The sequence below is a fragment of the Salvia miltiorrhiza genome, chromosome 3 (genome assembly GCF_028751815.1).
Source record: "Salvia miltiorrhiza cultivar Shanhuang (shh) chromosome 3, IMPLAD_Smil_shh, whole genome shotgun sequence".
Taxonomy (NCBI): Eukaryota; Viridiplantae; Streptophyta; class Magnoliopsida; order Lamiales; family Lamiaceae; genus Salvia; species Salvia miltiorrhiza.
This window is the reverse complement of record NC_080389.1, coordinates 9,661,964-9,681,574: the sequence shown is the minus strand read 5'-3', so window position 1 is coordinate 9,681,574 and position 19,611 is coordinate 9,661,964. Positions and strand designations below refer to the sequence as shown.

Sequence of the window (19,611 nt, the reverse complement as noted above, 5' to 3'; positions counted from 1 at the left end):
GATCCAAAGCAATACAGGAATCCAATTGTGACATGCCATGAACGTTCAGAAAAGATACTTTGGTGAATGAAGAACCAAATGATTCGATACCTTCTGGTGGACTAAGTTTTAGAGCAACTCCAAGGTGCGAGTTCCACAAATTCCTCTCAACAAAGACATTGATCAGTTAAGCTAAGCAACTTAATTATTGAAGAATTGTGAATGATATTTCTATATTTATTTTTGCAATATTTTGTGTAAGTTAAGGAAAAAAATTATTGTACTTATTATATTTTAGAATGAGATTATTTTATTGTTACTTAAATGTTAATTAATCATTTTCTTCTCTTACTTAGATACTGCTTGTGTCATTATTGCTACCCATGAACCTCGGGTAGTCACAGTCAAAGGACAGGGTAAAGTCATTCGTGAGTATGCTGCTATTGATACAGAGTATGTTTTAGATTCACGATGAGTTTATGTTTTTGTATTTATCTACATATGTTTATTTTAGTTTATAGTAATATATTACATGGAAATGTAGGTTGGAATCGTTTGTGGTGACATTTTGGGAAGATTCTGTATCCGATGAGATCTATGCTAAATTGGACGTATTTCGAATAGGACACTGTTGTTGTTGTTGAATTTTTCAGTCGTGCCATATTACGGTATGCATGATTTTACATGGTGAGATAAATTATACATACATAAATTGTTAGGCACAATCGTTGATGGTTTGTCTTTAATGTTCAGGATTGAGTCTGACCACCAATGCTCAGTTAATTGTGTTGGATGGGTTTGAGAATGAGATGCTAATTGAACTAGAGAGATGGTATTGTATAATTTGTATAACAATTAAGAACCTTATCATGTGAATATTTTTGTTCCTAACTTGCTTATAATTATCAAAGACAGGAAGCAAGAGAATGAAGAGGCCATTAACATCTTAATACAAAGTGGTGGTTTTTTTGAAAAGAAAGTGTTGCGCTTACCCAAGCAACCTCTACAGATTACTAAAGTGGAACAAATGTTGCAGAATCAAGAGGTGACTTACTTTATATTGTACTTGTACAAGTAACATGAATTTAACATTTTTTTAATTTTTTTTCCAGAATACATACTTTAATGTAAAAGTTAAAGCAATTGGAAAATGAATACCAAGACTACTTTTACATTGGTTGTCCAATATGTTCCATAAAGACAGTTGCAGCATATGGTACATAGTTCATGTGTTACTCAACTCCATGCAAGAACATGAGAATAGCAAATCGAAGGTGCTAATCTATTAATACCTTTTTTCTTAGTTTATATAGATTTGTACAAGTGTGTATATTAGAACACTTGATTTTACCACAGCTTCAGATTTAGTCTCATGGTCGTTGATGCGTCTGGACAAGTGGAAGTCACTTTTCTGGGGAAAGAAGCTCAAAAACTTCTTGGCCTAGATCCTTCCGAGTTTTATAAAAAAACAAAATCTGGTGAGTATTCTACTATACAATGGTCGATTATTATCACATTTACAAAAATGAATAATACCCTTTTAAAAATTATAGGGACCCATAACGCAGTTGAATTTTCTTAGGCAACGCCTATGCAATATTGTCTTACTCTTAAAGATAAAAAGTCGAATATTTAAAGATGTTTGTACTTTCACTGCGGATGCTGCTGAGATTTTACAAGATGATGGTGCAATACCATCTGAGAAAATTAGCATTGAACCTGAAGTTCATCTCGAACAAGGTTTGTATAATTTTTTCTTCTATTCTATGTATTATTAAATTAAGATGATAATAATTTAAGTATTTTATGTCTTCAGGGCTGCTAAAAAGTGCGACGAGACAATTGGTTTTTCCTGAGTCATTAGGTGAAATATTTCCAACTAATTTTGTGATGGCAACCAATTAATATTTGTTGTAATTAAATTTGAACATTTTAGTTAAATTAAGTTAAAAATTATTTTGATTTTTTATAATGATGATTGCTGCAATTAATATAGATAATGATAAAGACATTCGAGCAAAGGTTGTTGCCAAAGCTAAAGGCAAGGGGAAAATGTCCCAAGAAAGCCATATTGAACATATCAAAGGTGAAAATGATTATGATATGCTACTCTTGCTTGAAAATATAATAATTACTATAATTTTGCAACAACAGATACAATTGGAAGCTCATTTGAAGATAGCCTTTCTTCTGATGATGATAAACCAATATCAAGTATCACATCCACTGTTATAAATAAATACTTGATATTAATTGCAAATTCATTTAATATAACTATATTGCTTCTCCATCACAGAAATCTTCAGGGGTAAAAAGAAAATTTGCTCTATTGTTCTATCCGAAGATTCAAGAAATGATAGTCTGGATTGTGTAGTGGAATCGGCTGAAAGAGGTGTGTCACCAAAATTTAGAAATTTATTTTCAAAGAATCTAGGTTAGACATGTGTATTTGATTTTTTACATATATAATAACAAAAGTGAATGTGATGAAAAAATGCACGCACCCAATAAGAAATTTTCTAGATTTAATTTCCATATTTTATATATTCATCTAAGAAATCTGGTTCAATTCATATACTATATTAGGTAACATTGGGAAAATCAAAAGAAGATTTGTTAGCAAAAGAAAAAAAGTTGTGCACTTTGATCTTTCTGAAGATTCAGGTATTCAATTATTATTATAAGATTTAGTGCATTTTGCTAAAGATTTTCATGATATGTTTTCTACCATAAAATGATAATCATGGCTTAGTGAAAATGAGGATTCTTCTTATCACTTTGAACACATGTTGGTGAAACTTTTAATATTTTTTTTCATGAGTAGTGAGTTTTTTACTTTATTATTGCAATGGAGAAATTGTATAACTAATATAAGAATAATGATTGATCTAACAATATTATATTGATTTTGTAATGTTAGATGATGTTGATCCATGCACATTTGGATATGCCTCTATCAAGTAATAGTTAGACATAGACAATATTTTTAAATCTTCTAGAATTTATATCCAGCAAATTGTATGTACTTTGTACAATTCTCTAGCTATGACTTTTGGCTCTATTACACTGTGTCGGTGACATTCTACTAGCATTTTGAGGTTACCTTTTGTATGTACATTGCATATGCCTCGATACAGTTTTGGTTTAATGCGATATGTATATATAACGCGTAATGTCTGAAAGGATACTTAAATAGTTTATATATAAATTGTATTGTGTAGATTGTTGCTCCTAGCTGTAAAAATTAAATACTCCTAATTAAATGTATTACAATTGTGACCTACAAGTCATAGTATAATATGTCTACACTTAAAAATGATTCGACAAGTGCTGTTATTGGTCCCATAATTCACAGAGCAATTATGGAAACACCGCGTCCTACGCTGTGCAGAATTTCTAGTATATATGTAAGTGAAAACAAATCTAGGATTATTTCCCCCAATCACATTTTTCTTGCATTTCGGTTTTTTTTTTTATAAATAAAATCATCTTCAAAATGTTTTTTTTTTAATATTGGAAAAAATATATATAAATGAAACAAATCTAGGATTATTTTGAAGGGAATTTCTAAATTAGTAGAAACAAATAAAATTAACATAAAATTTGCAAAATAAAACATAATAATCGAAAAATAAAATAAATGTGGAAATAAATCTAGGATTAGTTTAGGAGAATATCTAAATTAGTGGAATCAAATCTAGGATTATTTTTTGGAGAATGAAAATCTCTAAATTAGTGGAAACAAATCTATGATTATTTTTAGAAGAATATCCAAATTAGTGGAAACAAATAAAAATAAAATAATTTTCGAAAAAATATAAAAAAATAATTATCCGGAAAAAACTAACATGATTTTCGAATATAAAAATACAAAATTTCAGAAAAAAATATTTTCGAAACAATAAAAAAATAATATGTGGAAAAAAAATAGAATTATTTTTAAGAGAATCATAAAATTAGTGAAAACAAATAAATAAAACATAATTTTCGAATATAAATATATTATTTAATCATCAATGAAAATAAATAATATTAATTTCGAAAAAAAAAAGGATGGAAACAAATATAAGGAAACAAAAAAACAATACATAAGGTAACCGAAAAGCATAAATTTCGGAAATTAAAAAAACGAAAATACAAAACAATATAAACAATATACTCCCTCCGTCCCAAACGAAATGTCATGTTTTCTTTTTGGGGTTGTCCCAAATGAAATGTCTTGTTTCCTTTTTTGGCAATGCACTCTCTCTCTATACTTAATATTTAAATAATTTCCACCAACCCACTTTATCTACTTTATACATATTTTTTAATCTCCGTGCCGAAAAGAAATATGACATTTCGTTTGGGACGGAGGGAGTACTTAATAAGGGATATTTTAGTAAATAAACAATTCTCTCTAAATCCAGCTAATTATGGGTTAATGAGAATCGCCCGGTTTTGACCGTGTGTCCAGATAGCTTTTCCGATAAAATAATTCAATTCAATTAATTGAAACAACTCTAATAAGTGCCACCCACAGTTGACCCCTAATTTGGGTGAAATAAGGTTGTTTCAACTACTTTTGGATAAATATGAGGGCATGGGGTGAGGGGTGCTTTCAGGCTTCCAGCCTTCCAGTCAGAGAGAAAGACGAGAGGGGTGGGGGCAGGTGGGGTGACTTTTTTAATTTTTTAACGATAATATAAGATTATTTATATAATATCAAATTGATTTTATTATATATGAAAATAAGATTTTGGTTTTTTTTTTTTTAATTTAACAGTTTAAATTTACATAAGGTTAGAATTGTAATTTGCTTATTTAATCTACATTTTAATTTAAACTATCAAACAACTAATTCATGTTATCTAGATTTTAATCTTGATCTATCAAACACTAAAAATACATTATTAATCTCACCCAATCCATATTATTTTAACTAGGTTTTATTTATCACTCTTTATCTCAACTAGCTATCAATTATTTATCAAAAATTAAATAAAATTAATACTTTAATAAAATATCTGGTTCGACTAATAAAAAAATTCTATTCAATTAATTGAAACAACCCGATCCGAAGCGCCACCCACAGTTGACCTCTAATTTGGGTGAAATAAGGTTGTTTCAACTACTTTTGGATAAATATATAAAAATCATGCGTCAGTACAGCTAAGAAGACATTATTTAGGACATATTAGTTGAAACTTGAAGTTCAAATATATATTGACTAGTATTGAAGAAATAATAGAATTATATATAAGGTGGGCATCTGCCTGTCTCCCCTTTTGTCTTCTACTACAATTGTTTTAAGTTATATTTCTTGAAAATTAAGTATTTTGTTGTTTCTATTTAACCTACCCAATAAAATATATAACTTGTTGAGTCACACCATAATTGTAATTAACTTTGTGAATTTGTAGTTTATAAGCCCTTCCAACTCTGTTTTGGCTTCTCAAATCACTCTTAGTTGGCCAGAAACAAGGAGAGAGGGAGCAAAGATAAGAAGAAATTTCACAAATTAAAAGGTAATTTTCCTTCTTCCTAGATCTGAATCTTATGAAAACTCAGCATAACTATGAGGAGTTTTGGTATGAAAAATTAAAATTTTGCGCGTCATAAAATTTTATTAAGCCGATATTACAATTAAAAAAAAATCAAGTTAAGAACTCATCTTTAAGAATTAATATCTAGCAGCGACATTACAATTTTCTAAGCCACCGGATCCGTATAGACATAGTCATCATTATGTAAAGATGAGATTAATTTTATCAAGATTTTTGGTCAACTTAATTTAGTCAACTTTAAGATTCTTTTCATATCTGTTTTGACTTCAAATATATTACATTCTACCCTTCAAATCAAAGAATACATCGAAGATCAAGACGAGCTAATTTGATGAGAAGAAGGGAGGATTGAATCAAAAAGTCGTTCAAGACGAGCAAAGATAAGAAGAGAAATCACAAAAGGGTAATTTTTTCCTCCTCCATAGATCAGATTTATGATGTTTTTAATTATATCAAAAATTAAATTTATTATGAATATAAGACAAGTAGAAGAATAAGAAGCAGGAAAAACTAAGGAACACCGATTTACGTGGAAACCCAAACTGGGAGAAAACCACGGGCAGAGGAGAGAAACTTCACTATGTCAAACAGAGGTTACAAACTTGGAGGAGAAGACAGAACTTCTTCTGTCTATATTACAAGACGCAGCAGCAAAAGCAAAAAAGGCTCCAGTTGGGCCCAGCCTTGTTTGGGCCCCAAGCCTCAAGCCCAATTCGTGTCACTAACGCTAACAATCTCCACCTTGATACGAAGAACCCATAAACTAACCGCCAAAAACAACATCGACATCACCAACAAAACTCCACCTCTTCCACAAAACCCCTTGGGGATTAACTCATCATCTAAGGCCAACTAAGTTTAAGCAATGCTCAAACTTAGCAACGGGAAGTGCCTTTGTCATCATATCAGCAGGATTATCATGAGTACTGATTTTGCTCACAACAATATCACCGCGAGCAATAACGTCACGTACAAAGTGATAACGCACATCAATGTGCTTAGTCCTCTCATGAAACATTTGGTCTTTTGTAAGACAAATAGCACTTTGGCTATCACAAAAGATTGTGGTAATCTGCAAATCCTTCCTCAACTCTGCAAATAAACTCAGCCTCCTTAACCGCTTCGGTAATGGCCATATACTCAGCCTCGGTAGTGGATAATGCAACTGTGTTCTGCAAAGTAGCCTTTCAACTAATAGCACAACCGCCTATGCTAAAGACATAGCCGGTGAGAGATCTTCTTCTATCAAGATCTCCCGCAAAATCTAAGTCTACATAACCAACAACTCCATCTCTAGTCTTCCCAAACTGCAAACAAACATCAGTTGAACTTTTCAAATATCGAGAGATCCATTGGACTGCTTTCCAATGCTCCTTACCTGGATTTGCCAGGTAGCGGCTAACAACACTCACTGCATGAGCTAAATCTGGACGTGAACACACCATGGCATACATGAGAGATCCAACTGCACTAGAATATGGAACTCGAGACATATATTCAATGTCCTAGCTCATTCGACTTCGGTGACAAAGTGGAAGAAAGTTTGAAATGAGTTGCCAAAGGAGTACTAACCGGTTTAGCATTCTGCATGTTGAAACGATGGAGAATTTTCTCGATATACCCTTTTTGACTTAGGTATATCTTTTCAGCCCTTCTATCTCTAATGATCTCCATTCCAAGTATCTTCTTTGCAGCTCCTAAATCCTTCATATCAAACTCAAGACTGAGTTGCTTCTTCACCTTTTCTATCTCAGAGCTGCTATTCGCAGCTATCAACATGTCGTCAACATAGAGTAACCGATATACAAAAGATCCATAATTGCTAACTCGATAAAAAACACAACTATCTGCTTCACTCCTCTTGAAGGCATGAGTAGTCATAAACTGGTCAAATGTTTTATACCATTGCCTAGGCGACTGCTTCAAGCCATAAAGAGATTTCTGCAAGTAACAAACGTAGTCCTCCTTTCCTGGAACTACAAAACCCTCAGGCTGCTCCATGTAAATATCTTCTTCTAAGTCTCCATGTAAAAAGGCAGTCTTCACATCAAGTTGCTCAAGCTCCAAATCATGCATTGCAACAATGCCAAGCAAAGCTCGTATTGAGCTATGCTTCACTACAGGAGAGAAAATATCATTGTAGTCCACACCTGGAATCTGACTGTATCCTTTCGCTATAAGTCTCGCCTTATATCTTGAGTCCTCATTCTTCTTAAACACCCATTTGCACCGAACATAAGCTACCATGTTAGAAGATTCAATTGATTTTTCAGCTACCAAACTAGAAGACTCAATGAGTCTTTCAGGAGGCTTTATCTCACGCCTAGGTCGATTTCTTGCAATGCAATGTTGTGGAGTTGTAGCTGGTGGTTCATAAACTGAGCTACTTGGCTCTTCTGACGTAGCTTCAGGTTTGATCGAAGTTGCAGTCCCTGATCTATCTTCAACCTCTATTTGCATATTCGGACTATGATGATCACCAATACAAGATCCTTGAGAAGCAGCATTATGAATCATAGAAGTCTCATCAAAGACAACATCTCGACTCACTATGACCTTCTTAGTTTCAGGACACCAAAGCTTGTATCCTTTCACACCAGGCTTATAGCCTAGAAAAATGCACTTGATAGAACGAGCATCTAACTTTCCCTGTACATCATGAACATATGCAGGGCAACCAAAGATTCTCAAGTTAGAATAATTTGGAGGAGAGCCAGACCATACCTCTTGAGGAGTTTTCTTGTTGAGCGGGATATATGGAGAGAGATTGATTAAATGACACGCCAAAGCTGCTGCTTCGGCCCAAAAACTCTTCAGCAAGCCAGAATTGAGAAGCATACATCGCACCTTATCTAATATGGTTCTATTTATTCTCTCAGCTACGCTGTTCTGCTGTGGAGTGTGACGAACGGTGTGATGGCGAACAATTCCCTTAGCCTTGCACAGGGACTTAAACTCTTTTGAACAGAATTCTAAACCATTTGATCTTCCAGTCTGCTTTTCTATCATAATTTTCCACTCTTTGAAAGTAGAAAACACATCACTCTTTTCCTTTAGAAAGAAGGCCCACACCTTTCTGGAAAAATCATCAATAATATATATTGTCCACATCCAACAAGCTCCTCCTTTGGACGTCACCCTAGCTGGACCCCATACATCAGAATGTATATAATCCATAATCCCGGCTGTGTTGTGAGTTCCTTTAGAGAACTTCACTCTCTTCTGCTTGCCCATAACACAATGTTCACAAAAATTCAGATTGTTAATTTTCTGCCCATCAAGTAATCCTCTCTTGCTCAACTCAATCATTCCATTCTCACTCATGTGGCCAAGTCTCAAATGCCACAATCGAGTAACCTGATTATCAGACGATGATGAGGCGGCTACAACTGCAGTTCCCGTAAGTGTAGTGCCTTGCAAAACATATAATTTTCCAATCTTTCTTATTCCCTTCATCACAATGAGGGAGCCTTTACTGACCTTCATGACTCCACCTTCACCAGAATACTTGTACCCATTTTTGTCAAGAGTACCAAGTGAGATAAGATTTCTCTTCAATTCAGGGACATGTCTTACTTCTCCAAGCGTGCGAATCATTCCGTCGAACATCTTGATTCTAACTGTTCCAATACCCGCAACTTTACAAGATGAATCATTCCCCATAAGCACAGCACCTCTTTCAGCTTCATATGACGAGAACAAGTCCCGGTTTGGAGTCATATGGAAGGAACAACCTGAATCCATAATCCATTCGTCACGAGGCGTTGTGCTAGAATCAGAAGCAATAAGGAGTTCACCATCGCTGCAATTTTCATTAACAAAATCAACCTCGCCTATTTCATTTCCCTTATAGCGTGTTCCATTTCCCTTTTGTTTCTGATTCCCAAAAGCATTACCGTCAGCCTTCTTGTTTTTCTTCTCCAATTTCGGACATTCATTCTTGTAATGTCCAGGCTGTTTGCAGTAGTTACAACTATACTCAGGGTTTTGAGATTTCGATCTCGCTTTCCATTTTCCTCTCCCTTTCTTCCTACCACCGTGACTCCTGTCTTGTGGCATTCCACGAGCAAACAGACCCTCTGCCGAGGTATCAGCCCCACTAACAAGCTGCTTCATCTTTTCTTTAGAAAATAAAGCATCAAAAACCTCATCAAGAGTAACAGTATCACGGCTATACAAGATAGTATCACGAAACGTATTATAAGACGCAGGCAGCGAACATAATAACATTAAAGCTAAATCCTCCTCATCGTACTTAACATCCAAAACTTCTAAATCACCAACATTTTCCTTAAAACCTGTAATATGCTCTTCTAGAGATGTACCTTCTGCCATGTGGTGAGAGTATGGACGTTGCTTCAGATGCAACTTACTGGTAAGGCTCTTAGTCATACAAAGTTGCTCCAACTTCAGCCAGAGACCAGCAGCAGTGGTCTCCTTCAAAACATCCTGTAGTATCTGATTCGATAGATGCAGATGTATATGGGACAGAGCTTTACGATCCTTCCTCCTCTTCTCCTCGTCTGTCCACGAACTGGGCATCTTATCAAGCCCTAGCAGAGTCTCGTCCAAGTCCATATGGGCGAGCACAGCGCGCATCTTCACCTACCATAGCGAAAATCTGGTGTTGCGATCCAACAGCGGAATATCGTACTTCATACTCATCATCTTAGCCCTAGGCCGAAACCTAAGCTCTGATACCACTTGTTATGAATATAAGACAAGTAGAAGAATAAGAAGCAGGAAAAACTAGGGAACACCGATTTACGTGGAAACCCAAACTGGGAGAAAACCACGGGCAGAGGAGAGAAACTTCACTATGTCAAACAGAGGTTACAAACTTGGAGGAGAAGACAGAACTTCTTCTGTCTATATTACAAGACGCAGCAGCAAAAGCAAAAAAAGCTCCAGTTGGGCCCAGCCTTATTTGGGCCCCAAGCCTCAAGCCCAATTCATGTCACTAACACTAACAAAATTCAAATGATAATGATGTTCTTATACGGTGTTAGATTTGGAAATCTTTCGATTGAGTAAATTTTTTTCACTCCAAAAGGCAAATACTTGTGTGAGACCGGTCTCATATATGAGACCAGTAGATAATAGCAGATATTGTTAGAAAATTCATAAGTTATATATTGGTGTAGTGGCACTCCCACTTTATCCACTTTTTTTTTTTTTTTTTCTTTTTTTTATCAGCGTTTTTTTATGTTATATTTCAGTATTTTTATTAATATTGTTGGTGAATTTGTCGGCCGATCCCCATTCTTCAAATCTTCAATTTAGATAATTTATGGTGATTTTGAGATTTCATCTTTTCATAATAAGGTTCCCTATGTATCTAAAATTAAGGGAGTGGAAGGCTACTCGTGAAAATGGTAGTGAAAACGATGATTCATTGCTGAATTGATTTATTGAATTCTAGTGTTTCTTGTTTGCTTCATGATTTTGGGGTTATAGTGTAACAGTTTTTATTTTTATAAAATTTTAAATTGAAAGCTACGAGGATAAAATCGTAATTATGTTGAGATTTATTATTATTATTTCTGTTAAGTGGCCATAGTGAGTAAAAAAGGGGCTATGTTTAGAAATTAGAATCACCCTTTATTATATTTTGTCATAATCTACGTGTTTTCCAACGTTTTCTTTAAGCTTTTCCTTCAACATTTTTTGGGGGCTTTTCCAACGTTTTTCAGCTCTTTTTTTTTTCTTCCAGTTTTTCTTTCTAGTGTATTAGTATTTTTTAAATTTTGTTTTTGTGTTTTATAATCATCACCAATTTTATTAAAATTTGTGCACACCAAAAGTGCCATACTTTGGTGGACGGAGGAAGTATTAATTATTTCTATCTCAAATTAAAGAATTTTTCATGATCTTTAATTTTTTATGTATATCGAATATTTTTCATAAATCAAATTAAAAAAAAATTAAAGTAGTAAATGGTAAAACATATTATTGTGGGAGATGATCGTTGTATATGTATATTGCACATTTTTTATTTATAAAAAAATATTCAATATGTACATCATAAATTAAAGATCATCACAGATATCTTTAATTTAACTAAAAATAAACTTATTCTAGTCTTGTTTGTTAATTGCTAGTGGATCACTTCAATTATTCTTTCACAATATGAAGAATAATATGCAACGAAACTTTGCAAAACTAGTTATATTGTATAGCGAATTTGGCAGATAGATTTATTGTTTAGGTTTATGATTTTATTATTATAATTGTCTTTTATGTTCCAATTTAGTGTATGCATGTGAAAATTAGTGTATTTTTTATTCATACTAGCTGAGATTACGTGCGTTACACGTATAATCTCTTATTTAACATCTAAATAGTAATATATTTGAAAAAAAATGATAACACTATTAATTGTTAATAATTAATTTTAATAAATATTTGCAAGTACGTATAAGAAAGTATAAAAAAAATGAAACAAAAGTTAATATATGTACAATTAGGACCCTCAAAATTATATGATAGTCATTATATATAACTAATATGCTTGAGAAAAGATTAGAATAACCAAAGACACATTGCTCTCATGTTATATAGCCCTACTAATTCTTTAAAAAATTTCTAAATCATAAAGCTGATTGTTATTATGGCTAGCTACAATTATTATAGTTGCATATCATCCAAAAAGAGAGTTCATTAATTATATGTCGTTCCTTCTTCAGAAGTGAAGAGGAGTAATGTTATTAGAAAAGTCTTTTTTAGAATTCAATTCTTGATTCTCTTGTAGATTGTTATTCAAATATTACTTTCCACTCAAATGCAGTATAGACCTAAATGTCTTTTTGTAAGTAAACATAATCAATAATGTAGTAAAATCAGTAAAATTAGAGAGAATACCTTTGTACGCCTTTTAATCAACATTAGATTCTTCTTATTGTATTCTAACTCATTTCCACATTTACATTGGTTGTGTCCTAAAGCTCTTGACTAAGTCTCATGCTTAAACCTAAATAATTTTATTTTTGACACTATGTAGTTTAGACACACGATATCATTCTATTCTCATATCATATGTCAAATCTTAAGTATCTTACACCGGTCTATCCACCAAGATGAAACTATGCAAATATTAAAATTAATATCAATTATTTTGCTTAACATGAGTTCCACAACAACTGGTCCTTTTCATCAAATTTATTTTCAACTTTTGTCTTATGTGAAGCTTTTTTCCATCCCACTGTAAAAGAATAGGTTTTTTTTTCTTGCTTTTTTGGTTTTCCTACTTTCATCTCTAAGACCTTTGTTATTATGCTTTAACCCAAATATTTATGACAAGAATCATCTAAAGAAACAACAATAATAACTTACGGTGGATCCTGTTATATGTGAAAGATAAATTTCAATTGATGGATATAGCATATATAATGTTGAGTTTTCTATAGATCTCTTGGGGTAATCTTCAAATTTGAGTTTCAGGGCATAAAAGCATCTAGCTACATGTACAACGTGGATTAATTAACTGTCATGACTTATCTTGATAATATTTCATGAAGTCACAAAATAATGAACTAATTAATGTTAGTCTACCTTAAAAAATTATGTGAATAAAAGTATAATATATTATCAAGAACATTAATTACTTTTCATATTGATAATCTACACGATTAAGTATATTTATTTATCCTCATTATTAGGATTTCTCCTATCTTACACCTTTCAATTAGATAAGAATAAAGCAAATTAGCTCAAACTATAGAAATTAATTATCAAAAACCTTGGGAGATATCCCAAAGTTCCAATCCATCTTAATGAACAATGAATTAATCTATATTTTTTATATATCAGGCTATTCCTTATTAGTAAACACCCTCTTACACTATTAGGGGACGTTCTCTTTGGTTGTAAATTTATTATGGGAAAATCATGAGGGATAAACAAAATTTCACCATTGAAATCATTCCGTTCTTTTCCCTCATTTCCTACAAAATAGAATTTGACTCTTACTTATTCTTCATTTTCACTACAAATGAGGGATAATATTATCCCTCCATTTTTAGTGTGATAATATCATCTCTTCTTTGTAGTGAAAATGAGGAATGAGTAAGGGTCAATTTCTATTTTGTAGGAAATGAGGTAAAAGAAAGGAATGATTTAAAGGACAAAATTTTGTTTATCCCTCATTTTCCCATGATAAATTTACAAAAAGAACGCACCCTTAGAAGTAGAACTATGCATAAATATTTATGCAACCACTGTCATGAATATTTTTATGAATTGTCTTATTCCTAACAAATGTTATGCATATATATTCCTGTAACTTGGTGAAGCTATAAGGTAGCAAGGACCTCCTGAATGTAAAATTTAGAAAACTCCTACTTATTCTCATACTCACTAAATCCATTACACATATGTAATAAATCTTCAAAACGAATCATCCAAGAGCTTATAATTATTCAGAAATACTTAAGTATAAAGGTTAAAAATGAATGTATAACTCCACACAAAAGATTTTGTCAAATCAATGAATTAATTTAGGAAATTTAAAGTTTAAAAAATATTAACGGACTTGAGATTGGTCCAAAATACATGATTACATAAGAAATGTACAATTATTAGTTAAAGCCATCATCGATTGAGTTTTGAGTAATATCATAACAGCATCCATATATACTTAATTTTCAGTTCATCTCATAGGCATAGAATGAGTGGAAATATCTTTTTTTTTTTTTTATGAACTTACAATATTAAATAAAGAAAAACAGTCCGTGCCACAGGACTCGAACCCAAGACCTTTGGCCTTGGCCATATAACCCATTACCACTTGGTCAACACACGCACACAGAGTGGAAATATTTTGATATAACTTAAGCTAAATAAAGTTTGTGAAATTAAGCTTTATCTAAATTTAATTACTTAATTTGGTGAAGCAAAATATTAACAAAGTGAAATATACAAACCGTACACGTTATGTCCATGTCAATCCTCTGTTCTTAATTAATGTATAAATGATAATGGTATTCTTTTTATAATAAGAACTATATGGTTAGCTTATTCCCAACATAAATTGGAAAAAAATAATCCTGAACACATGCAATAAATAATATTGAGATAGTTAAGTGAAATAAAAAATTAATCCAAATTCTAAAAGATTTTTAAATACAAATCTGACCTGTTTCATATTTTTAGAATAATTGGATACTGCAAGTGCTCATGATAACATCTATTGTCTATAGTATATAAATTAAAATATGATATTAAAACAATATCAAAGTGCTAATATTCAAGATCCAATTAATTATATATACTGTATTATTTTATCTGAGTTTGGAATGATATTATGATGATAATTAGCTTACTTTTGTTAACTTATTCAAATCTTTATTTTGATGGTTAAATTATTTTTTTCTTTTTGTGTACTAATTTAATGTGATCTATATTCCACACTTTTAATATATATTAATGTATAACATACAAATAATATCTAATAGATGATAGATAAAATTTTAGTAAGAAATTAAAAGAATTAGAACTTAAATTAAGACGGTAGAAAATCAGTTCAAGAATTCATTAATACTTAGTCAAATTTGCAAATTAATTAGATCAATCATTTTAATTGACAATTATCCTTTATACATTGATGTGCAACTTTTATATATTTATCTAATTGAAATTTCTATGTGATTTAATTTTACTAATATTATTTGCACGAACGGGTAACAATACTATTATGTTATATTATTATATTACCAACTTATATTTCCCTTAATGCTTAATGCGTTTATATATGCTTTTTTTTTTAAGATATATTTGGTTTGAAAGTTATCATCTATATATAAATAGTGGGTGATTTGAAAGAGTTCAAACTTATTTAGAATTATCATAGGAACAAAATTCTTGTATGTTTGTGATTAGGATAATATTTGTAATATGATATACATTGTTACCCTTAAAATAGATTTAAAAATAAGGACAAAAATGGCAAATCAAATTTTGTAAACCAAGCACTTTTATAATAGGTATAGATATAGATATATAGTTTGATATTTGCAATTGGGATCTTCTATATAACTTTGCTAGTGTTGTTAAATTGGGTATTAGGGCAGTTTGGTGGAAGCAGAAACATGTCGAAGGCTCTCCTCTTATCGATGATACAGAAGCTCGACACTGCAGAAATAGCCGAGAACAAAAAAGAGAGAAGGGAAAGGTTAATTAAAGAGATGAGAAAGATTGTGGATATTGTGAGGGATAAGCAATTGAAAGAGGGGAGAAGCCTCAATTTTTTGGTATGTGACCTTGTCGATGTGGCTGACCATGCCATCGACCTTTTCACACAAAAAATGACCTTTCGTGGGGCCTTTGCATCCATCGGTAGTTGGATGGGAGAGATCAAAAAACAGATGCTTAAAATGGGAGACGATGATGAGTTCAACATGAGATCATTAGAAAATGTTGATGATGATGAAGATGACAAATATGTGGTGGGCCTGGACAAAGATTTGGAAATGTTGCTTAGCAAAAGGATTATTGGTGGGAAACAATACCTGTCGACAGTTCTTATCAAAGGGATGAGTGGTATTGGAAAGACAACTCTTGCGAGAGAAATATACAACCATGCATCCGTCAGTCATCACTTCGACACCCGTGCATGGGTTTCTAGTTCTACTTACTTCACTATGAAAGAGCTACTTATCAAACTCATACAACAGCTAGAAGATCCTCAGAATCTCCATACATCTTCTTTATTGGAGGAAATGGACAACCGAAGCCTCCGATATATGCTTCACCAACACCTGCAAGGAAAGCGATATTTGATAGTTCTCGACGATTTGCCCAAACAAATGTGCTTCAAGTCTTTCAGGGAAGCTCTTCCAGAAGAAGGTATGTATTGTCATCTTTCGTCTGCTTATGATCTAGTCGTGTTGCGCTAACTTAGATCAAAATTTAAAGTTTTTGTGATTAAACTTAAAATAAATTCCAAACATAATAGTGTCCAGTGATATTTTTTTAAAATAGTACATGACTGAATCATGTAATCTAACAGTATAAACTTTCTTGACTCAATAACCTTCCGACGTCTGTTCTTTTTTGTAAGCAGACAATGGAAGTAGATTGCTGCTCACAAGTCACACGACACATGTCGACATACATGTATATCCTGAAGAGGTTTATAAGATGAATACTTTGGATCCTAAGAAGAGTTGGCAATTGTTTCTGAAAACAATAAACCATGGCAATAAATTAATTGGTGAGCACAAATTCCCAATGAAGTTGGAGCATATGGGAAAACAAATGTTGAGAAAATGCGGCGGTCTGCCATTAGCTATAAAAGAGGTGGGAAAGCAGTTAGTAGAAAAGAAAATCTCAGGGGAGAGCGAATGGGAACAACTTCTTGAATCTGTTGATTTTGGTTCAACATTGAAATTATTGGAACCATTTTATCATCAACTAGATCCCGAAGTGCAGCCATGTTTCTTGTGTATGGCCTTCTTTAAGGAAAATACAACTTTGAGGCATGAAAAGTTGATAAAGATTTGGGTTACAGGAGGAGTAGTACAGGCTTCAGAATATGAATGTGGACGATATTTAGAGAATTTAGTCAATGAATCTGTTATTGATGTCAATGACAAGGGCACCAAGTATCGCATGAATGTTGTGCTACACATGCTATCCGTCCAAAAAGCAGAGGAGGAATTCAGTTTAGAGATCCTAAGGAACAATGGAAATAATCGACCCTCTGAGAGTCCACGTCATCATCGTGTTATCATTTGTAGCAGAGACAAGTTCAACTACTCCACGGATCAAGATAAGCATCTTGTTTCTCTCTTCTTCCATGGAGGTGGCTACTTGGACACTAGTCCATCTTATTGGAAGAGCTTTGAACAACTTAAGATACTTGACTTGGAAGATTTTGGGTTGAAGTTTTTACCGGAAAGTATCTGCACATTGATGGAACTAAGATACTTGGGATTGAGAAACAATTACATAAAAGAGCTCCCAGACTCGTTGGGGTGCTTGGAAAAGCTTGAGGTTCTTGACATAGCCCAAAACTTTATGGTGGAGGTGCCAAATATTATATGGGAATTGTGTAGCCTTCGCCACCTCTATTTGTCTGATGTGATTTGCCGAAATTTTGAGATAGACGCGGTATGGAATCTGGTGACCTTAACCTACGTCTCGATCGATGATTTGACATGTGCGCTCTCGGGCTTACGCCTGCATTTTCGGTTTAAGAAATTGGGCATAAAAGAATTGGATGGAAACTCAGATGTAAGCAAGCTCTTTGTGTCATTGGCTGAGTTGAAGAAACTTGATCATCTAATCTTAAGAGGGTATCGTTTCAGATGCATGCCTTGTTTGGATGAGCTTGGTATTCTAGAAAGTGTTCGTACACTCAAATTGGATGGACTCCTTGCCAGGCTTCCAAGGACTTTCCCTCCAAAACTTGGATCATTGACGTTGGTTAATAGCTGTCTTGATGAAGACCCCATGCCATTACTAGGGGAGCTACGCTGGCTAAAATACCTCAAATTGCGGAATGCATACACTGGTCAACAAATGGTGATTTTGGATGACAGTTTTCCCAATCTAATGGTCTTGTGCATCGAAGAGTTGTGGAATCTGAGAAATGTATGTCGAGACCATGGAATGCATCAGCTCAGGAAATTAGAAATCCATGATTGTCCATATCTGGATACCCTCGCGGAGATGACTGAAGGGATGTACCATCTGAGGGAGTTAAATATGGTGACAACCAAAAGCATTGCAGCAAAGATCAAGAATTCACACTTTATCTCCAAGATAGCGACTGTGAGTATCAATCCTATGAGCTAGAGCAGTTGGAGTTAATTTGGATAATTGATTTTTCTTCTCCGTTTGGTGGTTGTGTATTTGTAAATGACATTTAGTTGCTTTGACAATTGTGGTTTCTTCATATCTTGTTTGTAATCTCTTCCTTCTTCAAATAGATCATCATTTCAATTATGTGTCTTACAAGAAAAAAATATTAAAAATTCAATAAACTCAAATATGTGATTTTTAACATCAGGCACGCGAGTTTAAATGCTGCAACTATATTAAAATATTGGATCTCTTGTGGATGATTTTATTCACTAAAACTATATATTCTTACTGTTAATTAATTCTTACCATTCTACACATTCTTGTGGAGTATATTGCTTCATAGCTACTTAAAATTACCTCACATACTCATGCATGCATAAAAACTTTAGTTCGTTGAATTTTTCTCACATTAATTGTGCTGAGCTTTAATTAGCCTCACCTGATTATCAAAGACTATTTTGTTGGGAGTGTCATTCCTAGTAGTTGGTAAGTGGCAAGTGTACCAATTTCTCCAACACTATCTTTAAGGTCGATAGATTCACCAAAGCAATAGATTGAAAAAGTTATGTTTTTTGTTTGTGTAGACTTTAATACATATGATGTGAGCTGAGGAGGTCTGAATCACAAATGGGTTCAGTCACACCTCTTGTGTGTTTACTAAAGGTGCATTTGTTCGCTTTTCTAATTAGCTCATTTTATTTTCACCAAAGATATATAGCAATGCGTATTTTTTATTATTATTATTTGTTAAGAAACAGAGGCTGAACTGTAAGAGGGTCTACCCCATTTTGAACTAAAGAAAATGTTTTGGGCTAATGCAAATTTAGCTAGTTTTGGTGTAGATATGCATATTTTGAATATTTAATTTTTAGATATCCATCCAAAAAGCAGAGGAGGAATTCAGTTTAGAGATTCTAAGGAACAATGGAAATAATCAACCCATCCTCGTCATCATCGATATAGTGTTATCATTTGCAGCAGAGAAAAGTTCAATGTATACTATTCTATGGATCATGTTAGAAATGGATATTGAGTCCATTCCAGGGTTGTGGACTATCCCAAACCCCATCTATTCTCCAATCCAATGTGGGACACTTCAATACACAGAAATCGATATTGGGCCCATTCCTTGTGGACTATCCCAAACGCCATCTGTTCTCCAATCCAATGTGGGACACTTCAATACACCCCCGCACGCGCAGCGTGGACTATCCCAAACGCCATCTGTTGACAATGATATTGGGGGAGACCCATCATTTGATTGGGTTGGCTCTGATACCAA

General features: G+C 33.2%; 1 protein-coding gene across 8 annotated transcripts in view; it reads left to right on the top strand.

The window, feature by feature from the left end:
- The window catches only part of LOC131017443 (putative inactive disease susceptibility protein LOV1), a 93,294-nt gene extending 74,824 nt beyond the window's left edge, over positions 1–18,470 (top strand). For 2 of the 8 annotated variants that reach the window (XM_057946199.1, XM_057946204.1), the window contains 3 exons: positions 5,826–5,928; positions 15,588–16,367; positions 16,585–18,470. In XM_057946199.1, the coding sequence (XP_057802182.1) occupies positions 15,611–16,367; positions 16,585–18,320 (2,493 nt within the window). In that variant the 5' untranslated portion in view covers positions 5,826–5,928; positions 15,588–15,610 and the 3' untranslated portion in view covers positions 18,321–18,470. Of the gene's footprint in view, positions 1–5,344; positions 5,487–5,825; positions 5,929–15,587; positions 16,368–16,584 lie in introns of all 8 variants that reach the window. The other 6 variants (XM_057946203.1, XM_057946197.1, XM_057946198.1 and 3 more) reach the window with 6 other exon arrangements.
- The last annotated feature ends 1,141 nt before the right edge of the window (positions 18,471–19,611 follow it).